Here is a 24,666-nt window from a genome sequence, read left to right as displayed (position 1 = left end):
CTGTGTGAATGGGTGAATGTGACAGACACTGTGAAGCGCCTTGAGTAGTCAGATGACTAGAAAGGCGCTATATAAGTACAAGTCCAAGTCCAAGTCCTAGTCGTAGTTTGTCTCCAGAAACCGTGTGTGTGTGTGTGTGTGTGTGTGTGTGTGTGTGTGTGTGTGTGTGTTGTGTGATGTCACTTGGCGTGGTTAACGTTGAGGATTTAACTCCGGGGTTTAGACACACAGGACATGAGCCTAGTCTCCTGGTGTTAACTTGACCCGTCCGTCACCACATCCTTAATCCTGAGCTTCTGAAGTCACAGTGGACAACTTTTGTTATTATTATCATTAATATTATTAGTGGTATTATGAACGCTTTATCTTTTTTTCTTATCTCAAACATGTTCAATTTAATACTCATCTGGCTGAAAACGTTGTTGGACGGCCTTATGTCTTTCCTTTGGTAACGGATGGTCCCGTGTAGCTGTGCTAAAGGAGATAATAACTTTTATAATTATTATTTTTGTTGTTATTATTAATACCTCCTTTAGCCCTTGGATCATTTGATCCAGCTGTTTTCACGACTGACGGGCAATTGTTTCTAGATGAATTTTACATGTGTTGGTTTAGCTCTAAACACAAAAACACTTCAGGCAAAGACACAAAAAACAAATTGACTTTAAGAACAATACCCAGTTTGACGGTTTGGGATGTTGTTTCAGGGGAGGACAAACAAACCTTCAGAGGTCTTTATATTGAGCTCAGAGACGGATGATCAGCAGAGACTTCACACCCCGTGTCCCTGAAACTCAGACTCAACACGACGCACACCATGGACAAGCAGGTATGAGACACAACTGCTGTCTTAGGGGCTAAACAGGCAGGAATCAGGTGTGAGACCGGCAAGTGATCCCAGAGACAAGGAGGACAGGTGTGAGACCGTCAGGTGATCCTAGAGACAAGGAGGACAGGTGTGAGACCGTCAGGTGATCCTAGAGACAAGGAGGACAGGTGTGAAACTGACAGGTGTTCCTAGAGACAAGGAGGACAGATGTGAGACTGGCAGGTGTTCCTAGAGACAAGGGCGACAGGTGTGAGACTGGCAGGTGATCCTAGAGACAAGGAGGACAGGTGTGAGACCGGCAGGTGATCCTAGAGACAAGGGGGGCAGGTGTGAGACCAGCAGGTTTTTCTAGAGACAAGGTGAGCAGGTGTGAGACCAGCAGGTGTTTCTAGAGACAAGGCGGACAGATGTGAGACTGGCAGGTGTTCCTAGAGACAAGGAGGACAGGTGTGAAACTGACAGGTGTTCCTAGAGACAAGGAGGATAGATGTGAGACTGGCAGGTGATCCTAGAGACAAGGAGGACAGGTGTGAGACTAGCAGGTGATCCTAGAGACAAGGAGCACAGGTGTGAGACCGGCAGGTGTTCCTAGAGACAAGGAGGACGGATGTGAGACTGGCAGGTGTTCCTAGAGACAAGGAGGACAGATGTGAGACTGGCAGGTGTTCCTAGAGACAAGGAGGACAGGTGTGAGACCGGCAGGTGTTCCTAGAGACAAGGAGGACAGTTGTGAGACTGGCAGGTGTTCCTAGAGACAAGGTAAACAGGTGTGAGACCAGCAGGTCTTCCCAGAGACAAGGAGGACAGGTGTGAGACCGGCAGGTGTTACCAGAGACGAGGAGGACAGGTGTGAGACCGGCAGGTGTTCCTAGAGACAAGGAGGACAGGTGTGAGACCGGCAGTTGATCCCAGAGACAAGGAGGACAGGTGTGAGACCGGCAGGTGTTCCTAGAGACAAGGAGGACGGGTGTGAGACTAGCAGGTCTTCCCAGAGACAAGGAGGAGGACAGGTGTGTGACCGGCAGGTGTTCCTAGAGACAAGGAGGACAGGTGTGAGACCGGCAGTTGATCCCAGAGACAAGGAGGACAGGTGTGAGACCGGCAGGTGATCCTAGAGACAAGGAGGACAGGTGTGAGACCAGCAGGTGATCCTAGAGACAAGGAGGACAGGTGTGAGACCAGCAGGTGATCCTAGAGAAAAGGAGGACAGGGGAGAGAATAGCAGGTGATCCTAGAGACAAGGAGGACAGGTGTGAGACCAGCAGGTGATCCTAGAGACAAAGAGGACAGGTGTGAGACCTGCAGGTGTTCCTAGAGACAAGATAAAATGATGCGTTTGCTGTTGTGCCGATAGAGCCGCTACAACATTAGCATGTTAGCATAACAGCATGTTATCATGTTGCCCTGATGCTGGGACCAACCAGGACCTACCAACAGCTACACAGGGTGGAGTCTTACGGTAACGGTGTATTTACACCAGTCTAGTAAGATGTTGAGGTGTGGTGGTGGTAAGGCATTGACCTCGAATGGTTGACATTAGTAAAGGTGGTCGGGGACACAAGTCTCAGAGTTTTTACAGATCTAATCCGAATCCATCTAAACGTGAGCACTGGTTACTTGGGTCGTGGTCGATGAAGACGCGTCGTTGTTTTCGGTCGTGGACGATGATGTAGAAGAGTTGTCGTTTTCGGTCATGGACAATGATGAAGAAGAGTTGTTGTTTTCGGTCGTGGTCGATGATGAAGAAGCGTTGCTGATCCTGTATCTTTGTCTCTCAGATGAACGTGGCGAGCAGAGCCCAGCAGATGGCGCTGCCCACACTTCCTGTCCCCCGTTGCCTGCAGAGGGCCTGTGAAGTCTACCTCAACTTCCTGGAGCCCATCTTGGAGGTGGAAGATCTGAAGATTACTCAAGCGGTGGTGGAAGAGTTTCAGAAAGAAGGAGGGGTCGGAGAGAGCCTGCAGAGAGGCCTGGAGACAAGAGCGCATAGCAAAGAGAACTGGGTGAGCTGAAGTCAATGTGACAAAAGTTATTTCTCCGCTGGTGTATTATTATCTCTGTAACATAGAGGGCTCAACTCTGAAGTCAATGTGACAAAAGTAATTTCTTTCCCGGTGTATTCATATCTCTATAATATAGAGGGCTCAATACTGATGTCAGGATGCCCCTTGGGCGCCTCCCTAGGGAGGTGTTCCAGGCACGTCCATCTGGGAGGAGGCCTTGGGGAAGACCCAGGACCAGGTGGAGAGATTTATATCTCCACACTGGCCTGGGAACGCCTCTGGATCCCCCAGTTAGAGCTGCTTAATGTGGCCCGGGAAAGGGAAATTTGGCGTCCCCTGCTAGAGCTGCTGCCCCGGCGACCCGACCCCGGATAAGAGGCTGAAGATGAGATGAGATGAGAACACTGAAGTCAATGTGACAAAATTTATTTCTCAGTCTGCCTTCTTATCTGTAACTTGTGGAACATCATCAGTCGCAGCCCAAGTCCTGTTCCAATTCAATAGTCCGCATCCCAGAATGCATTTCACATTAACGGCCGTGCTGCGTCCACACGTCCTCCGGAGTCTGAACTACTAAGCCCACAAGTGCGAACTTGAAAGACTTGGTATTGAGAAACGGCTAAAGTTCCCAGAGGCATTAGAACTTCCTGACGTCATGTGATGCCATGGCGCCCAAAGACTTTTTCAAAGAAAGAGACGTGTGTAAATCGGTGAAATTACTCGTGTTTATGTCAGAATTTGATCCTTTGGGTCTGAAAACATTTGGAAAGAGCCGCAGGATTGAATCCCAGCAGTGAGAGTATGAAGCATAGGTAGTAATGATGATACAACATATGATATATATTTATTCCTGAACTGTCACTTATTGTTTGCAACTGTAGTTTTCAGACATTTTTATCTGGAGGGAACATCTGAAACAACGCCTCCCTCTGGTGATTCATAAAAGCTTCGGGATGCTTCTCCCCCGAGCGGACTTCAGGGACAAACAGGGACGGATCAGGTAAACACAATGTTATTGTTGTAACGTTTTTTCCCGCTCAGATGTGCATGGAAATAACGAGAACCAGAGACAATCACAAACTACAATACAACACCAACTATAAGGAAATGAAAGCAACACACCTGCAAGAACATTCCTGTTCAAATCAAATTGAATTGTTCTTGAATCAGTTTGTATGAAAGTGAAGTTTATGGCCGATAATTAAACAAGAGCACCGAAGTGCGCAGATTTAATAGGTCCTGCTTTATTGGGCGTATTGTATCACGCTTAACACTGCTGCACAATTCATTCAAATTCGATCAAGACTGCACGAGTGCTGTATCCAAATACAACAGTGTTTGTTAAAGTCGCGTGTTTGGTACAGATCCAAGATCATTTCAATGAAAATGAGATGAATTATGCAACAATTATCATGTATAATGTTAATAATGTGCAGCCCTAGTCATTGATTGTTATATATTAGATGTGCTGGTAGTTCCCACGCTGTCTGTGAGTAGAAACTGTCCGAACCAAGAGATTTCCTCCTCGTTGTGAAAATTCAAAAACAACAATGAAGCGTTGATGAAGTCAGATTCACATTCATACTCCAGCCAGTCTGTTTGACCGCGGATAAAAACACAAATCATTCTCATAGGCCAGAGTGACGCCATGAAGAGAAACTAAAATAGTTCAAGAAGTGGAACATAGAAGAATACATCCATATAGACCAGGGGTGTCAAACTGATCCAGTAAAGGGCCGTGTGGCTGCAGGTTTTCATTCCAACCAAGCAAGAACACACCTGACTCGACTTAGTCAATCACCTGAACTGGCTTCACACAGTTGATTTGTTGGACCAGGTGTGTTTTTGCTTGGTTGGAATGAAAACATGCAGCCACACGGCCCTTTACTGGATCAGTTTGACACCCATGATATAGATAGTATCAAGATAGAACTGTTCCTAACTGAGTTTACAATGGGAAACACTGGAAGTTGTCCAATATATTATGGCAACAGAGAATCAATGGAGAAAAAGTCTTCTGGATCATGTTGATGAAGGTGAAATCTGTCTCCAGGCAAGTCCATGTCCCCAGTTATCCACGACTAAAAACTCTCTTTTTGGTTTCTGAGACACTGAAAGTCCGGATGTCTTTGTCAGCCTCAGTAATTCTGAACATGTAAATGAAAGGAACCATGTTTTCTCTGCTCAGGTATTCTGCTGAATTAATATCTGCAGCTCTGGAAATCAAGACAAAGATTGACAAGTGAGTATGATTTTACTACCTCCAGAAACACAAGATGTTTGTGTGTGTGTGTGTGTGTGTGTGGTTTCATGGTGAACGAAAAGGGACTTTGTTACTAACACCGTTATTTAAAACCATTAACAATTATTAACACCATCCATACAGTTATTAACACTATCCGTACAGTTATTAACACTATCCGTACAGTTATTAACACTATCCGTACAGTTATTAACACTGTCCATACAGTTATTAACACTATCCGTACAGTTATTAACACTGTCCATACAGTTATTAACACTATCCATACAGTTATTAACACTATCCGTACAGTTATTAACACTATCCGTACAGTTATTAACCCTGTCCGTACAGTTATTAACCCCGTCTGTACAGTTAATAACCCTGTCTGTACAGTTATTAACACCGTCTGTACAGTTAATAACACTTTCTGTACAGTTATTAACCCTGACCGTATAGTTATTAACACTTTCTGTACAGTTATTAACCCTGTCTGTACAGTTATTAACCCTGTCAGTACAGTTATTACCACTGTCCGAACCCTGTCCGTACAGTTATTAACCTTGTCCGTACAGTTATTAACCCTGTCTGTACAGTTATTAACCCTGTCTGTTCAGTTATTAACACTATCCGTACAGTTATTAACCCTGTCCCTACAGTTAATAACACCATCCCTAAAGTTATTAACACCGTCCATACAGTTATTAACACAGTCTGTACAGTTAATAACACCATCCCTAAAGTTATTAACACGGTCCATACAGTTATTAACACTGTCCGTACAGTTATTAACACCATCCGTACAGTTATTCACACAGTCCGTACAGTTATTAATGCTGTCCACTGTCCAGAATGATACAACACGGGTGTAAGTTCTACCTTCTCCTGCACAGTCTGTCATTAAAAGCCTCCACATCTTTTGAAAGCAGGTTTGATTTTGTATTAGGCAGATGTTCAGTTTACACATCTGTAAAGACACGTGTACATCAAGCTATAAATGCATTATCAAACTGACTTTGACTAATATGGACAGACTTTATAGAAGACATTAACAATGGTCACCGGATATTTCCATGTATTTGGTGGAGAAATGTAACGTGGGCACAAGTCAGGTGATGTTTATGTTTCATCTGTCATCACGTACAGAACGTTCAACACTTGACAATTTACTGTTCAAATGGATGTTACAAACACAGGCATTCTGACGGCGTCCTCAGTCCGGCGGTGGTCAAAAGGACGCCTTCTGTGTTTTGGTTTAAAGAATGTTAACCGTTGACTCAAACGAATGCGTCGTGGTCGCTCGTAGTGAGGACAGCTGTTTTCAACAGAACATGTACGTGTCCTTCATCTACGGTAAACATTTATAAACCACGGACACATTGTGCTGACGTCTCCAATTAACACAGTCACTGGGTGAACTGATTAAACTGGGGCCATAAAGTTTGGCATGGAGGTCAAGTGTGTGTTTTTGTTTCTGTTTGTTTGGCAGTGAGACATTACCAGTGGAGTACATGAGAGGGAAGCCGCTGTGTATGAAACAGTACAAAGACATGATGTCCTCGTGTCGTATCCCTGGACTGGAGAAAGACTCGGTGGAGTTCTATGACCACAAACACATCACCGTAGTCCACAACTGTCAGGTGAGAACCATCAGTACAGTTGAGGAGCCCACTTATAACCATAATCTGTGTAAAAAAAATGGACGTAGCGTCTCCGTCGAGGCCCGTTCTCTCTACTTGATCCAATCATCCTCACCAACAGGAGTCGCCATCTTGTCTGACTTTGACTCCACCTCAATTCCTCTTACCAAAAAAGGGCATGTATGTGACGTTGGGGGGAGGGAGATACGTCCATACCTCCGAGGAGAAGTCAGGGTCAGGGTCTAGCTGTCACTCAATAGGCCGCGCCCCTAATTATTCATAAACTTTAGCCTCAATCAAATAAAGACTAGACTGGTACGAAAAAGATTACCCCCTCAGTGTTGTCATGGAGATATGACCTAAACACACAGACTAGAATGTTTTTTGTACCAGGCCTTAAACAGGTTTAATGAGGCTGTGAAAACGGCCTGTTTAACATGGGGGTCAATAAGAAACTGCTCTTTAATCAAACCTGCCCCTAGTGGAAACTCAGCGAACTGCAGTTTTTGGTACTTCCTGATTGGATCAAACAGGAAGTCACTGTGGGCGGGGCTTGCTCATAACCCAATAAAATATTAATACTGTGAAGATAAACGAGCAGATTTAACTGGTCCATACGGGACTGGGGACACTCATCTTGAGACTGTTCTGATTGGTTCGACCTGAAGAAAAACTCACTTCATACATTTGAATAATTCCTTCTGTACGTGAATTATGTATGGACAGTCTGGATGGAGACACATGCCCGGATGGTGGAGGTAGTAGTTTAAACATGAAGCAGTTTTCTCAGGCTCCTTCTTTCAGTCATTTCCTCAAAAACATGTGATCGGATACTGCCTACATGCTTGTATCAGGTCAGTACTCCGTAAGTTCAGTTATTGGAGGGCCTGATCGTTTCCTTCAGAACTCTTTTCTTCCTCACGTTTATTCATGCAAAGGTGTTCACTCAACTTAAGTAGCCCCGTCCTTCTTCTTGTGTTTCCTCCCTTTGGATTCAGTTCTTTGTGCTGGACGTGTACAACAGCGACGGCACTCTTCTGACGGTCGATCAGCTCTGTGTCCAGCTGGAGGCCATCTGTAGCTCCTCACTTCAGCCCAGTGCGGAGCCCGTCGGCATCCTGACCACCGAGAACCGTGACGTTTGGGCCAAATCCTACAGCGAGCTCATCGGGGGTGAGAACAACGCCGTTTGGGCTTTTAGTTCGCCACGGCAAAAAAAAAAAGATATATTCTTCCACTTAAACCATCAGCCTTCTGAACTTAAGTTGGTCTCTTCTGGTGAGCTAAGACATGAAACGTTTACCTCGTCATAACACACTTTATTCAAACTGGACAGAAACTAAACCAGAGTCACCAAACCGCCTCAGTCTTTGTTCCAGCAATCACCAGCTCTGGTTTGGTCCAAATCAACTCTTCGTTCAGAGAGTGAACGCTGTCTGATGATCACGGAGATCAGCAGCTCGTTTTCAGAGGTAGACCATTCCATCAGCCAAATAAAGTTCAAACTATGGCCCAGAATATCTATACTATACTTTATATATATACTATAATAAAGAGTCCACCCATAAACACTAAACTAACCCTGTCCGTACAGTTATTACCTTGTCCGTACGTTTATTAACCCTGTCCGTACGGTTATTAACACTGTCCGTACAGTTATTAACCCTGTCCGTACGGTTATTAACACTGTCCGTACGGTCATTAACCCTGTCCGTACGGTTATTAACCCTGTCCATACGGTTATTAACCCTGTCCGTACAGTTATTAACCCTGTCCGTACAGATGTTAACCCTGTCCGCACAGTTATTAACCCTGTCCGTACGGATATTAAGTTCCTGTGTATTAAACTGTCATTGCTGAGTGCTCTCTATATACATATCAATCAAGTTGAGTTGATTTGAATGAGGTGTTTGCTGTTTCTGACGTGTATGAGTCCATAAGAAGACGTTTGCTCTTCGTGTGTTCAGATAAGACCAACAAAGAGTCCGTGTCAGCGATCCAGAGCAGCATGTTCACAGTGTGTTTGGACGGAGCGACGCCCCCGGTGTCTGCAGAGGCGTATCGCAGCAGTGCTATCCTGCAGATCCTGCACGGAGGAGGCAGCCAGAGCAACAGTGGGAACCGCTGGTATGACAACGGGCTGCAGGTGAATCAACACACAGAAACACCTACATCACTGACTACCTTTGTCTACGTTGTTTTAACTCTCTGACTCTCTCTCTCAAATGCATTCAGGTGAGATTTTGTTCCTTTTTATTCAAACTTCTTCTGACTAATTCTATTCCATTCTATTATAATACTTGGTGTGTATTTCTCCTGTGTTTTCAGTTAATTATCGGTGAAGATGGGACCTGCGGTTTGAACTTCTGTCACGTCTTTGCTGATGCTACAGTTGGAATGGGCTTCAGTGACCTTATGGTAGAATACATGTGAGTGGAAACTGATGAGCTGTTGTTGTGATCACATGATCAAAAGTCGAGTAATGAGGCTAAGTGTACACACAACATACTGATGTCCCCAGCCGCTGTGATCCGGGTACTCGGGTCTTGTTTCATCCTAAGTGTCATTTCTCTTCTCTTGTGTGTGGAAACAGGAAAAAGCCGCAGGTGAGGCAGTCTCCTGTTAAGCCTTTACCTGTCCCCCAAAAACTACAATTCAACCTCTCACCGGAGACCAAGAAGGACATTGAGGAAGCCAAGCAGCACCTGGACATGTGAGAGCAGTTGAACTAACATATATGCCTGTCATACCACCAACCACAATACTGATATTGGGAACTTTACATTATATTTAAAAAACTATATTTGGAGTGTTTTGCATCCAGTGTCAACATATAATAATGAATTCTACAATACATGCTACAGAAAGATCTTGAAATAAAATATGCTTTAGTTATGGACATTAGAGAGAATGCAGCTTTAAGTGGAGTCTCCCCCTGCTGGACATTAGAGAGAATGCAGCTTTAAGTGGAGTCTCCCCCTGTTGGACATTAGAGAGAATGCAGCTTTAAGTGGAGTCTCCCCCTGCTGGACATTAGAGAGAATGCAGCTTTAAGTGAAGTCTCCCCCTGTTGGACATTAGAGAGAATGCAGCTTTAAGTGGAGTCTCCCCCTGCTGGACATTAGAGAGAATGCAGCTTTAAACGGAGTCTCCCCCTGCTGGATATTAGAGAGAATGCAGCTTTAAGTGGAGTCTCCCCCTGCTGGACATTAGAGAGAATGCAGCTTTAAGTGGAGTCTCCCCCTGTTGGACATTAGAGAGAATGCAGCTTTAAGTGGAGTCTCCCCCTGCTAGACATTAGAGAGAATGCAGCTTTAAATGGAGTCTCCCCCTGCAGGACATTAGAGAGAATGCAGCTTTAAGTGGAGTCTCCCCCTGCTGGACATTAGAGAGAATGCAGCTTTAAGTGGAGTCTCCCCCTGCTGGACATTAGAGAGAATGCAGCTTTAAGTGGAGTCTCCCCCTGCTGGATATTAGAGAGAACGCAGCTTTAAGTGGAGTCTCCCCCTGCTGAACATTATAGAGAATGCAGCTTTAAGTGGAATCTCCCCCTGCTGGACATCAGAGAGAACGCAGCTTTAAGTGGAATCTCCCCCTGCTGGACATTAGAGAGAATGCAGCTTTAAGTGAAGTCTCCCCCTGTTGGACATTAGAGAGAATGCAGCTTTAAGTGGAGTCTCCCCCTGCTGGACATTAGAGAGAATGCAGCTTTAAACGGAGTCTCCCCCTGCTGGATATTAGAGAGAATGCAGCTTTAAGTGGAGTCTCCCCCTGCTGGACATTAGAGAGAATGCAGCTTTAAGTGGAGTCTCCCCCTGTTGGACATTAGAGAGAATGCAGCTTTAAGTGGAGTCTCCCCCTGCTAGACATTAGAGAGAATGCAGCTTTAAATGGAGTCTCCCCCTGCAGGACATTAGAGAGAATGCAGCTTTAAGTGGAGTCTCCCCCTGCTGGACATTAGAGAGAATGCAGCTTTAAGTGGAGTCTCCCCCTGCTGGACATTAGAGAGAATGCAGCTTTAAGTGGAGTCTCCCCCTGCTGGATATTAGAGAGAACGCAGCTTTAAGTGGAGTCTCCCCCTGCTGAACATTATAGAGAATGCAGCTTTAAGTGGAATCTCCCCCTGCTGGACATCAGAGAGAACGCAGCTTTAAGTGGAATCTCCCCCTGCTGGACATTAGAGAGAACGCAGCTTTAAGTGGAGTCTCCCCCTGCTGGACATTAGATAGAATGCAGCTTTAATTGGAGTCTCCCCCTGCTGGACATTAGAGAGAATGCAACTTTAAGTGGAGTCTCCCCCTGCTGGACATTATAGAGAACGCAGCTTTAAGTGGAGTCTCCCCCTGCTGGATATTAGAGAGAATGCAGCTTTGGACGGAGTCTCCCCCTGCTGGACATTAGAGAGAATGCAGCTTTAAGTGGAGTCTCCCCCTGCTGGATATTAGATAGAATGCAGCTTTAAGTGTAGTATCCCCCTGCTGGACATTATAGAGAATGCAGCTTTAAGTGGAATCTCCCCCTTCTGGACATTACAGAGAATGCAGCTTTAAGTGGAGTCTCCCCCTGCTGGACATTAGAGAGAATGCAGCTTTAAGTGGAGTCTCCCCCTGCTGGACATTAGAGAGAATGCAGCTTTAAGTGGAGTCTCCCTCTGCTGGATATTAGAGAGAACGCAGCTTTAAGGGGAGTTTCCCCCTGCTGGATATTAGAGAGACTGCAGCTTTAAGTGGAGTCTCCCTCTGCTGGATATTAGAGAGAACGCAGCTTTAAGGGGAGTTTCCCCCTGCTGGACATTAGAGAGAATGCAGCTTTAAGTGGAGTCTCCCTCTGCTGGATATTAGAGAGAACGCAGCTTTAAGGGGAGTTTCCCCCTGCTGGACATTAGATAGAATGCAGCTTTAAGTGTAGTATCACCCTGCTGGACATCATAGAGAATGCAGCTTTAAGTGGAATCTCCCCCTGCTGGACATTATAGAGAATGCAGCTTTAAGTGGAAACAGAGACAAGTCCTTTGTCTGAAGCTATTAGAAGGTCGTTAGTAATTTTCACCAGTGCTGTCACAGTGCTATGATTTGCTCTAAATCCTGACTGGAAATCCTCAAATATCTCATTATTATGTAAAAAGTCACACAACTGATTGGCAACTAATTCCTCGAGGATCTTAGAGAGAAAAGGAGGGTTAGATATAGGTCTATAGTTGGCTAGTACCTCAGGATCAAGACTGGGCTTTTTAAGAAGAGGTTTAATTACAGCTACTTTAAAAGACATTGGTACATAACCTGCTGATAAAGACATGTTAATCATATCTAATACAGGAGTTCTAACTAAAGGTAACACTTCTTTAAGTAACCTAGTTGGAATAGAGTCTAGGAGACAAGTAGAAGGTTTTGATGCTGAAATAGTAGAGTTTAATTTGTTAAGGTCGACTGTAGAAAAGCAGTCCAAGAATATATCAGGTCGTACAGTTTGTAAGGTTCCTGGGTTTGATGAAAAAATAGTGCCAAGCGAGTTGATTTTGTCTCTAATAGTTATCATTTCGTCATTAAAGAAGGTCATGAAGTCGTTACTACTGAGGGTTATAGGAATACATGGCTCAATAGAGCTGTGGCTCTCTGTCAGCCTGGCTACAGTGCTGAAAAGAAATCTAGGATTGTTCTTATTCTCCTCTATTAAAGATGAGTAATATGCTGCTCTGGCATTATATTATTATTTTGAATATTAATTCATTTGCATTGTTAATTAATCTCAGGTTAGAAAATACCACATTTGCACGATTGAATGTGACTTCTGGTATAAACCACGACCACTACTTTCCTCTATCTGAATACAGAGAGACTTATATAATGTTTCCTCTGGGAACCTCTAGTCGTGACTCGAAGGTTTATATCGATTTATATCTGTAAGACAAATACATGTGCAAGCATCTGTCAAACTACTGTCTCCCTTCCCCATCAACACAGACTTATCCAAGACCTGGAACTGAGCGTTTTGACATTTAACCACTTTGGTAAAAGTGTCCTGAAGGCCCACAAGGTGAGCCCCGATGCTTTCGTCCAGATGGCTCTGCAGCTGGTCTACTACAGGTGAGTTTCTCAACACGTCTGTGGACTTTTCAAAGAAAGGACATATATTATTTTTATGATTTTATAATATGCTTTCCCTTAATCAGTCAAATATGATATTTGTTTTAAAGAAAACTGTGCGACGGACATGAAATGTGACTCCACTTTGAGAATGACGCACATTTGTGTCCTTTATTTGTCAGGACACGCCAGGACATGAGCAGACCCATGATGGAAAACATCTCCCAGCGTATGTTCAGACTGGGACGTTTAGCTTTTATTAACTCAATCTCTCCGGCCTCAGCTGCCTTTGTCAAGGCCTTCGATGACCCCGATAAACAGGTGAAGAAGCCCCGAGACAATATTCAATTTAATCATGTTTGATAGAGGGATCATTTGAGTGTGAGCAGCGTGTCTTGATGAGAACATCCTCCAGAGGATCACACCGCGTAATGTTACGTCTGGATGACAGTTCTAGTGCTGACGTTCACATTTAACTGAGATTTTAAAAGTTAACGGGTCTGTCTGAGAGACAAGAAAAATGCTAAAACGCTAACATTATTGCTGCTCAATCAACACAACATGCACACCCTTTCAGAACTGACCAGGTCACTCTCTGACTTTTTTGTCATTTAGAGTTCTTATGGAAGGAAATGTCAGATTCACATGTATCCCTGCCTTTGCATTGACATTACATGTATTTGCATGAAAGGAGACTGAACACATCTTTATATTATTGATGCTAGGGTTTGGCTCGTGATCAGGGATGAGTTGTGACGTTCTCTTCCACGTGTTCTTCCTGTTCTCCACAGATCTCAGAGAAGGCTGATTTGTTGGAGAAAGCAATAAAGGCACATGCATCGTACACCGACATGGTGAGTATCGTTCACAGAGTATGTCCACTTCATTATCAGTGTGAAGACACCTTTCAGCCGTTACTGTTCTTAGGTTCATTAGAAACAGCTGTACTGTTATATATTCAGATGCAAAACCAAACAGTGAAGAATAGAATTGTTCAGTAAAGAGGCGTAAGACAACATGAGGGCTTGTCCCACAGTCAGTGTGGAGTGTATGCTGATTATAAAGAGGCATCAAAAACATGGAGACTCGTCTCCCAGTCAGTGTGGGGTGTATGCAGATCATAAAGAGGTGTACAACAACATGGGGGCTTGTCTCACCGTCAGTGTGGAGTGTATGCAGATTGTACGGATGCGTAAAACAACATGGGGGATCGTCTCACTGTCAGTTACTGACTTACCTTGATGGCTTGTGGAGGTGAAAATGTAACCTTTGTGGATCCACCATCTTGTTTAAAAAGACGTGAAAGAGTAACAGTTTTGCTTTAAAACAATAGTTTATTATTTCATATGTTATTAAATCTCTGAATGGAATAAAAAGTTATTCTTGCAAACGTCACAATAACAAGGACACATCGAATTTGTTTTTCTCCTCCATAATACCGAAAGCATGATAACCTTGATAGATGGGTACAGTTAAGTATATTATGTTTTAAATACATAATAACACATCAAGAGCATCCAGAAAGCTCATGACCTCATAATGCATTATGAGTCACACCTCTAATGTTTTATTGCTGTTGATGAAGTGCATCAGAAAGTGTGTTTATGAGTGTAGTCATGATGCCTTATAATTGCATTATTATTCACTATAGAAAGGGTGAGCACACTGGAAACACAGTGTCATCAGCGTAAAACAATAGTTTTCATTGCACAGCTATAAACAATGATGTATTCAAATGAAATAAAGCAGAGCCTAGAATAAAACCTTTCTGTCCAAATAATTAGGATTATATAATACTTATAATAAACAAATAACATGTTTATATTCATCAGTGCACAAACCTTTTAAAAGTAACATAAACATGCTATTTTAAAGTGATAATCTGTAAGATGTAAATACATGTTAAGTCTATCTATCACGGAGTGCGGTAACCACGGTGACGGAGCCTTAGCACTGTAGGAAAACAAGTCAAAGATTTTTAATAATTATGCTAACATTTCAATTGATTAGTGTAAATAAATTGAAGTATACTTAAATAGTAATGTTGCTCAAAAAAAGCATTTTAAGAATCAAGAAGTGGTACCATGGTGCTAAAACACCTTTGAAGAATATTTCCACCACTTGGATCTCTCAGAATTATAGAGGAAATGTGCTGTTGCCATTTGTAAACTTGTTCTAGAAACCCAAAATACAGAATATGTCTCCTTTAATACAACAACTGTCTCCGTCCTCATAGGCAATCAGAGGTGAAAGCTCAGAAATCCATCTGTGGGCTCTCCTGGACCAGGCTATGCAGGAGGAAATCCCCATGCCTGGTATTTTCATGGACCCCTCCATACAAAGATCTATTGACTACGGACTCTGGGGAACTCAGGTAAGGACTGGGGGGATACTGGGACATCTGTTTATACAGTACATTACATTATATTTTATATATATATATATATGGTAGTGATCCACCAACTCTGTCTCTAATGGAAAGACTTGAACCCATGATGCGCCTAAACATAGTTTGTGGGGTCCCACAGGGGTCAGTTATGGGTCCAAAGCTGTTTATAAATGACATATGCAAAGTATCCAATATTCTAAATACATGTTGTATGGGAGTGATTATCAATGACATGTTAAATTAAAAGGTAAGCTGGCCAGGAGTGTGTCCATACTTTGTAAGGCACAAAAACTACTAAATCAGAAAGCACTTTATCTGCTGTATTGCGCACTGGTCTCTCCACACCTACAAAACTGTACAGAGGTGTGGGGACACACTTATAAAAGCAACACACATCCCCTGCTAATACTCCAAAAAAGAGCTTTGAGAATTCTACATTATACCAATTATAGGGCACATACAAATCAATTATTTATCAAATCGAAAATACTCAAATTATATGATTTAATAAGCTTTCGAACAGTGCAGATGATGTACAAGGCTGCCAACAAAAGCCTCCCTCACAACCTGCAAATACTCTTCCTACACAGAGCAGAGGGACACACTCCGAGAGGGAACATGGTTTTCAGGCAGAGAAAGGTGCGAACTAGATTGAAATCCTTTACCGTGTCAGTAATGGGGGTCGGACAATGGAATCTAGATGAGGAGTTCAAAAAATCCGCAAAACTGAGTGTCTTCAAAAAAGAAGCATGTAAATATGACTATTAATCGTTACAGAATGACCCAGGATGAGGGGTGATAAAGGCCAAAGGCAGGAGTCACTGTGTTGAGACGGGATGGGAGAAAAAACAAAAAACACTTGAACCCAAAAAATAGCTGACACTGAAAAGCCCAGTACGAGGCAAATGTCAACTTGTGCGTAAGCAGGATGTTTTTTTCTTATTTTTACTCATGACGGACTAATACGGACACTTGCAGACACACTCGTAGTCTGTTTGTCTGTCTAAAGCTGGACATTAGCCCTGATTTCTACCTGCTGTTGAAACATGTTCTGTCAAATGTCATAAGAAAAGTAGCATGAAGAAGATAATGTTTTCTGTGGAAACGGGGGCGGGACTAGGTACGCTTTTGCTTCTCCTGCTGCCCCTTTTGGTCATGTGAATTGTATGATTTAAACTAAGATAATGTGTGATGATGATTGATCTAACTGACATGCCCGAATAAAACAAACCAACAAAAAAAAAAGGTTGTCATGTTACATCTAAACAGTGACATTGTGTTCCTGAAAACATTTTAAGGCAGAAATACGCAACACAGTGACAGAATCCTGGTTCGATCTAGTTTGAGTTCCGTGAATTCAGAAACAGTGAGCGGTCAGTCAACGCGCCGGGCTGTACCCATCATGCAACAGGTGACTGGATCACCTTCTCGCACCTTTAAAGTGTTCTTGACGCGATAGGACCGATGTCGTTGAAATACTGTAGAATCACTGTAGTTTTGTCCTACAGTTTTGTCCTCTCCTGTTCAAACTTACAACAAGTAAGTTTGAAACTGTTCAAACTTACAACAAGTAAGTTTGAACAGGTTGTGTCCGCGGTGTGACGTCTGCAGTTTCTGCAGGAGTACTAGTCCTGATGGAAGTCCTGACTTTCCCTTGTGGTCCGTTCTGGTGTTGTTTGGATCCAAACCGCACAGTTCCCGTGTTTTCATGGATTTATATAAATATGCACTTTCAGGACTTGAAAATGACAGAGTAGAGTTGAATCGGTAGCAGCTGCGGCAGGTTGGAAGGAAGGCCCTTTACCCGGATGGAAGTCCCCTTAGGTCCTGATAGATAGTGGATCCCAGAGACCTGTAGGGTTCCACATTAGACACCAGTGGGACCAGAACAGATTCCAGTTATCAGTGTTTCTGATCCCTTTAAATTTGAGCTGGAACAGGAGCTTCTGTTTGTTCCAGAAGATAAGACTTTTAAACTTTGGTATTTGACTGAACCTGAGCCACTCATTAAATCCTCTAATACTTAGTCAGTGGGACAATGTCATTATAGTGTGTCACTCCATTTGACAAGAACACATATGAGAACCTTAGGTAACCTCTGCATCCTCACTTCTCTATCTCTTCACAAGATCTCCTCCAAGAACGGATGTCTGCCATGTGTCGGCGTCGACAGTCACCGACTTCTCGAGGTGGTCTACAATAACACGGACCATCGCATGGACTTCACTGTGGCCAACTTCAAATCTTCCAACACCTGCGAAAAAAGTCTGATCGGAGGCCTGGAGGACGCCCTGCTGGATGTGAGGACGCTACTGGAACATACTTCAAGAGACCGAGTGTGAAGTGAACCCAGACCCAAAGCAATAGTGTGATATTTTTTAGAGATGTTTTATGATATTTGGACCAATGTCCTCTAGGTTTACACTCAGGAGTGAATGACACACAGATCAACATTAATTATAACTCAGGAAAAATAATCTCCTGTTTTCTTTGTCCTGTTTGTAATAATTGTTAAGTCCCACATGGGTCACAGTTCTATTTAGTTGTCCTTTGTTCAGGTCTCACCGGATCTAATGCGGTTATTAAAGCTTCTGTTGTTCAGTCACAATGATGTTCTGAAAGATGTTTATCAATGGTTAAATATTGGGACTGACAACTCTTTGTTAAACAAATTTCAAGTGATGATTTGTATGAAAGGTCTGTCAAATAAAGGTATCCAAAATGGTGAACATAATTCTCAAGATGGGAAAATATCATATACACAAGAATAAATGGAATAACTGCAAACCAACCGTTTTAAAAATGTAATTAATAACTTCACAACATCCCTAAAGGAATTATCAGAAGAAAAGCAGTCTATTAACTTATCATATGAAACAATGTCAAAATCTGTTGCTCTTTAAGGCACAACCTAGTTTTATTTTAACACGCTTAAAGCACCTTTATTGAAACGTCAACCCCTGTGATTATTTTATTTTATCTTCTTAATGTGTTGTACGCTTGTACTGTTTCGAATGTTTCCTCAAATTAGATTTTGTAAATGTTTTATTTCAAATTGAAATGTAAAAAGAAATTTGTGATATGAAACAAAGTTTTAAAAAAAAAAAGCCGGACGAGCTAACGGGCAGAGAGAAACAGGAAACGGAGTCATCTAAACGATTTCCTACTTTAACTCGCTTTAACTGCGTACATTTCACCTCCACGTTACAGCCACACAACGGTCGAATTGTTATTGAGCAATACTTTTATACATTAATTTATTTTCAAAAGTAATTTCAGTTGTTTATTAAAAAAAAAGTGAGGTGTAGAATTTCCGGGTTATCTGTGGTGAGCGGAACCACTTCCTGTCACTACTTCCGATAACAACGCTAGCTTGGATAGCCGAGAGAGCGCACGCTTTCACCGAGTGCTGCAAAGTTATTATTTACAACTGTAGGGTTACAGCTTATTTTCTCCGGACAAACACCTTTTATTACGATTATCCAACACGGCAGACACAGAAGAGACGACGTAAATGCCACCCGAGTGCGACAGAAGTTGATTCACGGAAGGCATCAAAACCATATTGCCTGAAGCTAATGCTAAAGGAGCTAATGTGCTATAAGACAATTGTCAAGACTACGCCACTGCCATGTCTTTTGCCAGTACAGAGGACTCAGGCGAGTTTTAATACTTTTACATATAAATATATTTAATATATATTTAATTATTAATTCATTTAAGCTGTTTATATATAAAATAAATTATGTGAAGAATTTCCTGGTTATCTGTGGTGAGCTGAACCACTTCCGGCACTGCTTCCGGTAATTACGCTAGCTTAGATAGCCAAGAGAGCGCAAGCTTTCACCGAGTGCTGCAAAGTTATTTTTTACAACTGTAGAGTTACAGCTTATTTTCTCCGAGCAAACACCTTTCATTAAGATTACCCAGCACGGCAGACACAGAAGAGTCTACGTAAATGCCACCCGAGAGCGACAGAAGTTGATTTATGGAAGGCATCAAAACCATATTCCCTGAAGCTAATGCTAAAGGAGCTAATATGCTATAAGACAATTGTCAAGACTACGCCAGTGCCATGTCTTTTGCCGGTACAGAGGACTCAGACGAGTTTTACTACTTTCACATATTAATATATATTTAATTATTAAGTCGTATAAGTTGTTTATATATAAAATAAATTATGTGTAGAATTTCCGGGTTATCTGTGGTGAGCTGAACCACTTCCGGCGCTGCTTCCGATAGTTATGCTAGCTTACCTGCTACTGACAGGCCGTCAAACGTAGTGTAAAAACCAAAACAGCAGTCTCGTTGTTATTAAAGCCGGTAAGCGTTTAAAACTTCAGCGCCGAGCACAGAAGCCTTCTCTTCACTGCTGTGGACCATCGCGGGGTAATTCGACCCTGAGTTGCCATCGCTTCCCCGTGAATGAAGAGGCGGAGACTGTGCGGCCCGAGACCCCCGGCCCCAGAGTCGCTGATGGAAGAAGAGGACGGCATTCTGCCTGTGGAAGTCACCGTTAGCCGCAGCTAGAGTCTACATTTACAATACCACCATGATATTCGCTTTTATACAAGGTATGTTTATTATACCCCCTCTCCCTGTGTGTGACATAGAAATACAGAATAAATAAACCAGCAAAGAGATGCGTTACTGTTTCCAAGTCAGTAGTCAGATTAAAGTGCACTGCTTGTTCAGACCCACCTCTTCATTGTGTCGTCCTCCATCAGTCGTGTTAGCATGGTTCAGATGCCTAAAGCTAAACAATCTCTAGAATAATATTCCAATAGCAGCAGGACGAACCACAAGTTTGAACCCGTTTATTAGAGGTGATTGTACGGATGTTCTGGATCTCAGCTACTGTGATCAGAGGAAAAAAACCTTATTGTTAATCAGTTCCTTTGCAATTTAGGAGAAATATGGGGAGAGAAACTGCCGTTTTAGTCGCTCAAAGACAAAGACACTACACATTTGGGAGGTTTTTATGCCTCTGAACTGAAAATGAGGCCGGATTTTGTCTCTGAAATCTGGTCACCTCAATACACCTAGGCCCGTATTCATCAAATATCTTAGAATTACTCCCAAATACCCTGCTAAGAGTTGACTTATGACAAAACAATTCACTGAAGGCTGCACTTAAAAGTTAGTGATCAAGCGTCTTTCCTGCACTTTCAGCGAAGCGTAGGACTGAATCTTAAGTGTCACTCTCTGAGCTGAATTACGACAGTTCTATGTGCCGTAAATGGAATCTTAGGTGACGTCACTTCCGTTTCCATAAGAATGACCATCCCTTGTCTGAGAATAAAGTGTATATAGACAATGGGAGGGTATAGTTATATATTTTTTTTAAATATTTTTTTTTTTGGCAGATTTTAAGCTCTTTTTTAGGACAGACAGGAAATGAGAGGGGGGGGGGGGGGGTATGCAGCGAAGGGACGCAGGTCAGGGTCGAACACGCGGCCGCTGCCTCGAGGATCTTCAGCCTGCTCTAACCACTGTTCCACCGGTAGCCCCGGGAGTGCGTATTCTGACAATAATCTCCCAAATAATACAAAACAAATCGACAATGAGTGTAAAATAAATGTTTGGGGCGGCCAGCGGCACAGTGGTCAGAGCAGTCGCCCCATGTAAAGAGGCTGAAGGTCCTCGAGGCAGCGGCCGTGGGTTCGACCCCGACCTGCGGCCCTTTGATGCATGCCCCCCCCCCCCCCCCCCCCCCCACCCACCCCATTTCCTGTCTGGGGTGAGAGACAGTTATTATTGGAGCTAGTCGAGGAAAAGAAACTCATCATTGAAGGCCCAACGTGCACCAGCCATGATAAAAAAACAGCCTTCTGCCATCCGTCATTTTCTTATTCGCGTGGCCTTATTCACTCATATCTACCTAATCCATTTTTATATTCTTATGTAGGCGGAGGACCACCTGGCAAAGACCTGAGCGCAGTCGCAGAAGTTGTGCAACGCATTCTTGGAGAAGATAACCCCAGCATCTCTCGGTTGGACGGCAGCCAGGATCCAGCTGCGATGAAGACTGAGTTGCTTGAAAAGGGTGAGTCCGCAAATTATTTGTTATAACTCCATAGGGATATAACGCTGCAGCGGTGGTGTGTTTTGATGAAAGATGTGTGCATAATTGTCGTTGGATATTTACCAGGCTGCTGTTCAGTAAATGTGTGTTTGTTCAAGTCATAACCAGAGCAACAACAGACCCATTTCTGATATTTCAGCCATATTCTTTATTTTTCAGTTTGGATCGAGATGCATTAGGAGTAGGGCTTTGACTCCAAATTTCCATATTCAAACCTAATTTGAACATTTAAAAAAATAATATCTGATCAATTATTAGGCAGCCCTTAATATTCGATTTGAGGCTGTTTCACACCTGGTGAAGTTGTGAATGGCGAACTCATTACCAAGGCTATTATTGTCCACCTGGGCTCCTGTAGGTGACGTTAGCGTCGGTCAGGAATGAGGGTGTCTGACTCAGCAATAAAAATACTGATGCTAATTATCTTGGCAACATTCTCCAACAGCAGTCAAGTTGTGAATGTGTTGTAATGTCACATTAAAACAGGAGATGACTGACTCTCTGCTCAGTGATGCTCGGAGCTCCAAGATCACGTGAATAAATCCAGGCTAACTGTTTTTTTTTCCTTGGTTGTTGCGTTAAATCTTACCCAGATACAACAGTACTGTTTTCTGATTGGCTGTTGTGTAACCCCGTTCTTTTTTTTGATTGGCCGGTCGCTGGTAAGCGGCAGCTCTTGATTCCTGCCGGCACTGCTGCATATTATACATTGTTTTTACGCGTGAGATATGCAATGTGAGGTGGGAGTGGGTGACCAAAGAGCGGAGAGAGTGACTGAGACTTCCAATTAAAAACATTGCGTAAGGTCTTACTGAAGATCTTTAATGGTCAAAATATTATTAATAAATATTCCAATATATTCGAATATTAATAAATAAACAAACCAACTTCCAATATGAATTTTCACAATTGTCACAGCCGTAATGACGAGAGTCTCCTGTGTCCCCGGGCATCTCCGACAAGCACTCTCTCTGTGCTTTTTGACGCGGTGCAGCCGGGCCCAAGCAATTGAGGCAGCGCGCATCAATCAAGTGGTGGGTGTAAAAGAAAAAAAGGATGAAATCAACTTAAATCTTTTGGTTTTCAGGCCTCAGTGCCACCCCCTGCTGGCAACCTAACCACACCGCAGGTCTCTATCTGGTATCTGGTAGAGTAGAAGGGATCCTTAGACTTAGAAGAGGTTTGATAAATAGCCTTTATTCTTAAGTTTGAGAGTAAGAATAAATTTCACAAAAATTCTAAAACGGCACTCTAAGACGCTTGATAAATACGGCCCGTGGAGTGTAGAGCACTTTTAACAAACAATAAATAAAAAGAATAGACCCGGATCAAAGCAAATCGGCCAAATATAATCAAATAAAGGGATATGGTTACATACACATGTAACGCACTTACCCTCAACATATTATTAACTCAAGTAAGTGGTGAACAAAGATTTTTTTTGTCGACTGACCGAGATCTGGTACAAAATCACTTCGCACACAATCTACATCATGAGGTTAGATACATTCAAATCACAAGTGTCACTGTCACATCATTAGAAAATCACTTTTTCTTCCTTCTAGGTGAAAATACTGTAATACCAAAGCTTCTGTCTGGACTCCAAAATTAGCTGTAGAAGTTCACAAGAAAATTCCACAAACTTTACTAAAAGTTTTCATCAGGCGGCCCCCTCGAAAAGCTCTGAGAAACACCTGCCCGAGTACTACAATGAAACTCACAGGTCCGGACAAGCGTAGAAGTCTCTGAGGTCCATCCACACTAGAATAAAAGAGTCTACTCGTGTTTTTAGAGTGAAGGCAGTGGTTGCTTCTCCTTTGATATTCACATCTTAAACTGTGACCTCCTGATATCAAAGAGAGCGTGTCAAATAAAAAAACATCCCGGCCTCCCGGTCGGTCAAATCTCGGCAGTCGGTGATTCTGGTCCCAAAGGTGTGAAAGGTGATGGTCTTCGTTGTCACATCGCACAGGTGAACGCGTGTGTTACTAATAAGTAGGTGCAAAATATGTGCATGTGCAACAAAGGATAAGTGTATAGCGCTGTACATGGGATCTTTAAAAGGTCAATTGCAGCCCGTTAAGTCCAGCTTTGTCCGTCACGGCTACCACCAGCGGTTAGCTGAGATTTGGGGGGTTGGGCAGGCGACGGTCATTCCAGCCCAAAGGTGCTGGTCTCCTCCACGGCCGTCAGCATCTTCTCACACAGCATTGAGAAGGATGGGTATGGTGGCAGGTCGAGCCGGTTGAAACAGGTGTGAGCTCTGGAAAGAAACCACAGTAAGTGATACGAGGCGCCGGTTACTTCTTTCACTTAACGCGGAATTCCGGTGCAAAATCATCCCGGGGTGTTTTTCGGAAAAATTCGGTCATCAAATAAGCCACCGAGACAGTTTTTTACAACAGCCCGACGTGGCTAACACCGATTAGCTCTGGGAAGTACGGTGAAGGCATTTAAACGTCTTTTTTAACCACTAATACTGCTGAAAATAACAGCAAACCTCTGCAGCAGCATGAGAAAAGTCTCTACAAAGAAAACAAAGCACCAATGGGCTCCTTCCTTTGGGATTGACTTTGGTAATCCACTTGAATGGACTTTACTATGAGAGGAGCTGGTACAGGGGCCAGTTGGTAAGTCTTTGAAAACACACTTTGAATAAATCTTATCATGCTGCTGCAGAGGTTAAAAAAAAGTTTTAATGCCTTCACTGTGCTGCCCCGAGCTAATTAGTGTTAGCTAACAGTTGTAGCCGTTGTAGCGACTTCTCCCTGATTTCTCCGTGAATCGCTTGTACACGAAGGAAATTGTCTCGATGGCGTATTTGATGATGAATTTGCCAAAAAAGACCCTTGGATGATTTAACACTGGAACGCTTTAACACTGTGTCTGAACAGCTGGCGTAGTGAGCCGATATTGATACAAAGATGTATTTAATTCAAAAATAAAATCTGATATATTGTTGGCAATAGATATCTGTTTTATACGCAAATGCATTGATGTGAGGCATTCACTCCTTAAAACAACTGAGGATCTGCCTGAACGATTTATATTGTATGTGTAGTTATATTGTGTTGTACAGAGAATTGTCATTTTACCTTGTATGTAATTTTGTAAATGTAAGTTATAGAGTCTATGTTCCCTTTTAGAGAGTTTTTCCATTGCAAATTTTGTCTTGAATTCCATTCAAAATGTTATTAAACAGCTCTTTAATTGTATCCTGTTTTTAACTTGGACAATTCCCCACTCCAGAACCACTGCCCTAACGTAACTTCTATGTAATTTCGTAGCAATGACTCCAATATTTTACTAGCCTTATATTATTCAGACTCCAAAATCAGTAAAAAGTGATGCCATGAAATTGTGACCCAAAATCAAACCATTAGGAGCTATGTGTT

The 24,666-nt window shown here is 42.9% G+C and overlaps 2 protein-coding genes across 2 annotated transcripts in view; one reads left to right on the top strand and one right to left on the bottom strand.

The window, feature by feature from the left end:
• Nucleotides 1-817: 817 nt before the first annotated feature.
• On the top strand, nt 818-17,528 carry LOC310964774 (carnitine O-acetyltransferase-like; the record flags this gene model as incomplete). The annotated part of the gene is made up of 14 exons (XM_083938032.1): nt 818-829; nt 2,608-2,832; nt 3,714-3,832; nt 5,021-5,074; nt 6,564-6,714; nt 7,713-7,887; nt 8,682-8,860; nt 9,043-9,143; nt 9,308-9,427; nt 12,675-12,797; nt 12,980-13,118; nt 13,589-13,651; nt 15,034-15,171; nt 17,316-17,528. 14 exons carry the CDS (start codon nt 818-820, stop codon nt 17,526-17,528), a joined length of 1,812 nt encoding a protein of 603 aa, XP_083794158.1.
• Nucleotides 17,529-23,422: 5,894 nt separating this feature from the next.
• Nucleotides 23,423-24,666, bottom strand: part of LOC310964773 (E3 ubiquitin-protein ligase HECW2-like) — a gene marked incomplete at its 3' end in the record, with an annotated part of 27,842 nt that continues 26,598 nt past the window's right edge. The window contains exon 28 of the mRNA XM_083938031.1: nt 23,423-23,534. Within this exon, the coding sequence (XP_083794157.1) occupies nt 23,423-23,534 (112 nt within the window). The remainder of the gene's footprint in view (nt 23,535-24,666) is intronic.

This window comes from Echiichthys vipera, assembly GCF_963691815.1.
Source record: "Echiichthys vipera genome assembly, chromosome: 23".
Lineage (NCBI taxonomy): Eukaryota > Metazoa > Chordata > Actinopteri > Perciformes > Trachinidae > Echiichthys > Echiichthys vipera.
The sequence above is the reverse complement of the archived record's forward strand: the minus strand, read 5'-3'. Positions and strand labels throughout refer to the sequence as shown.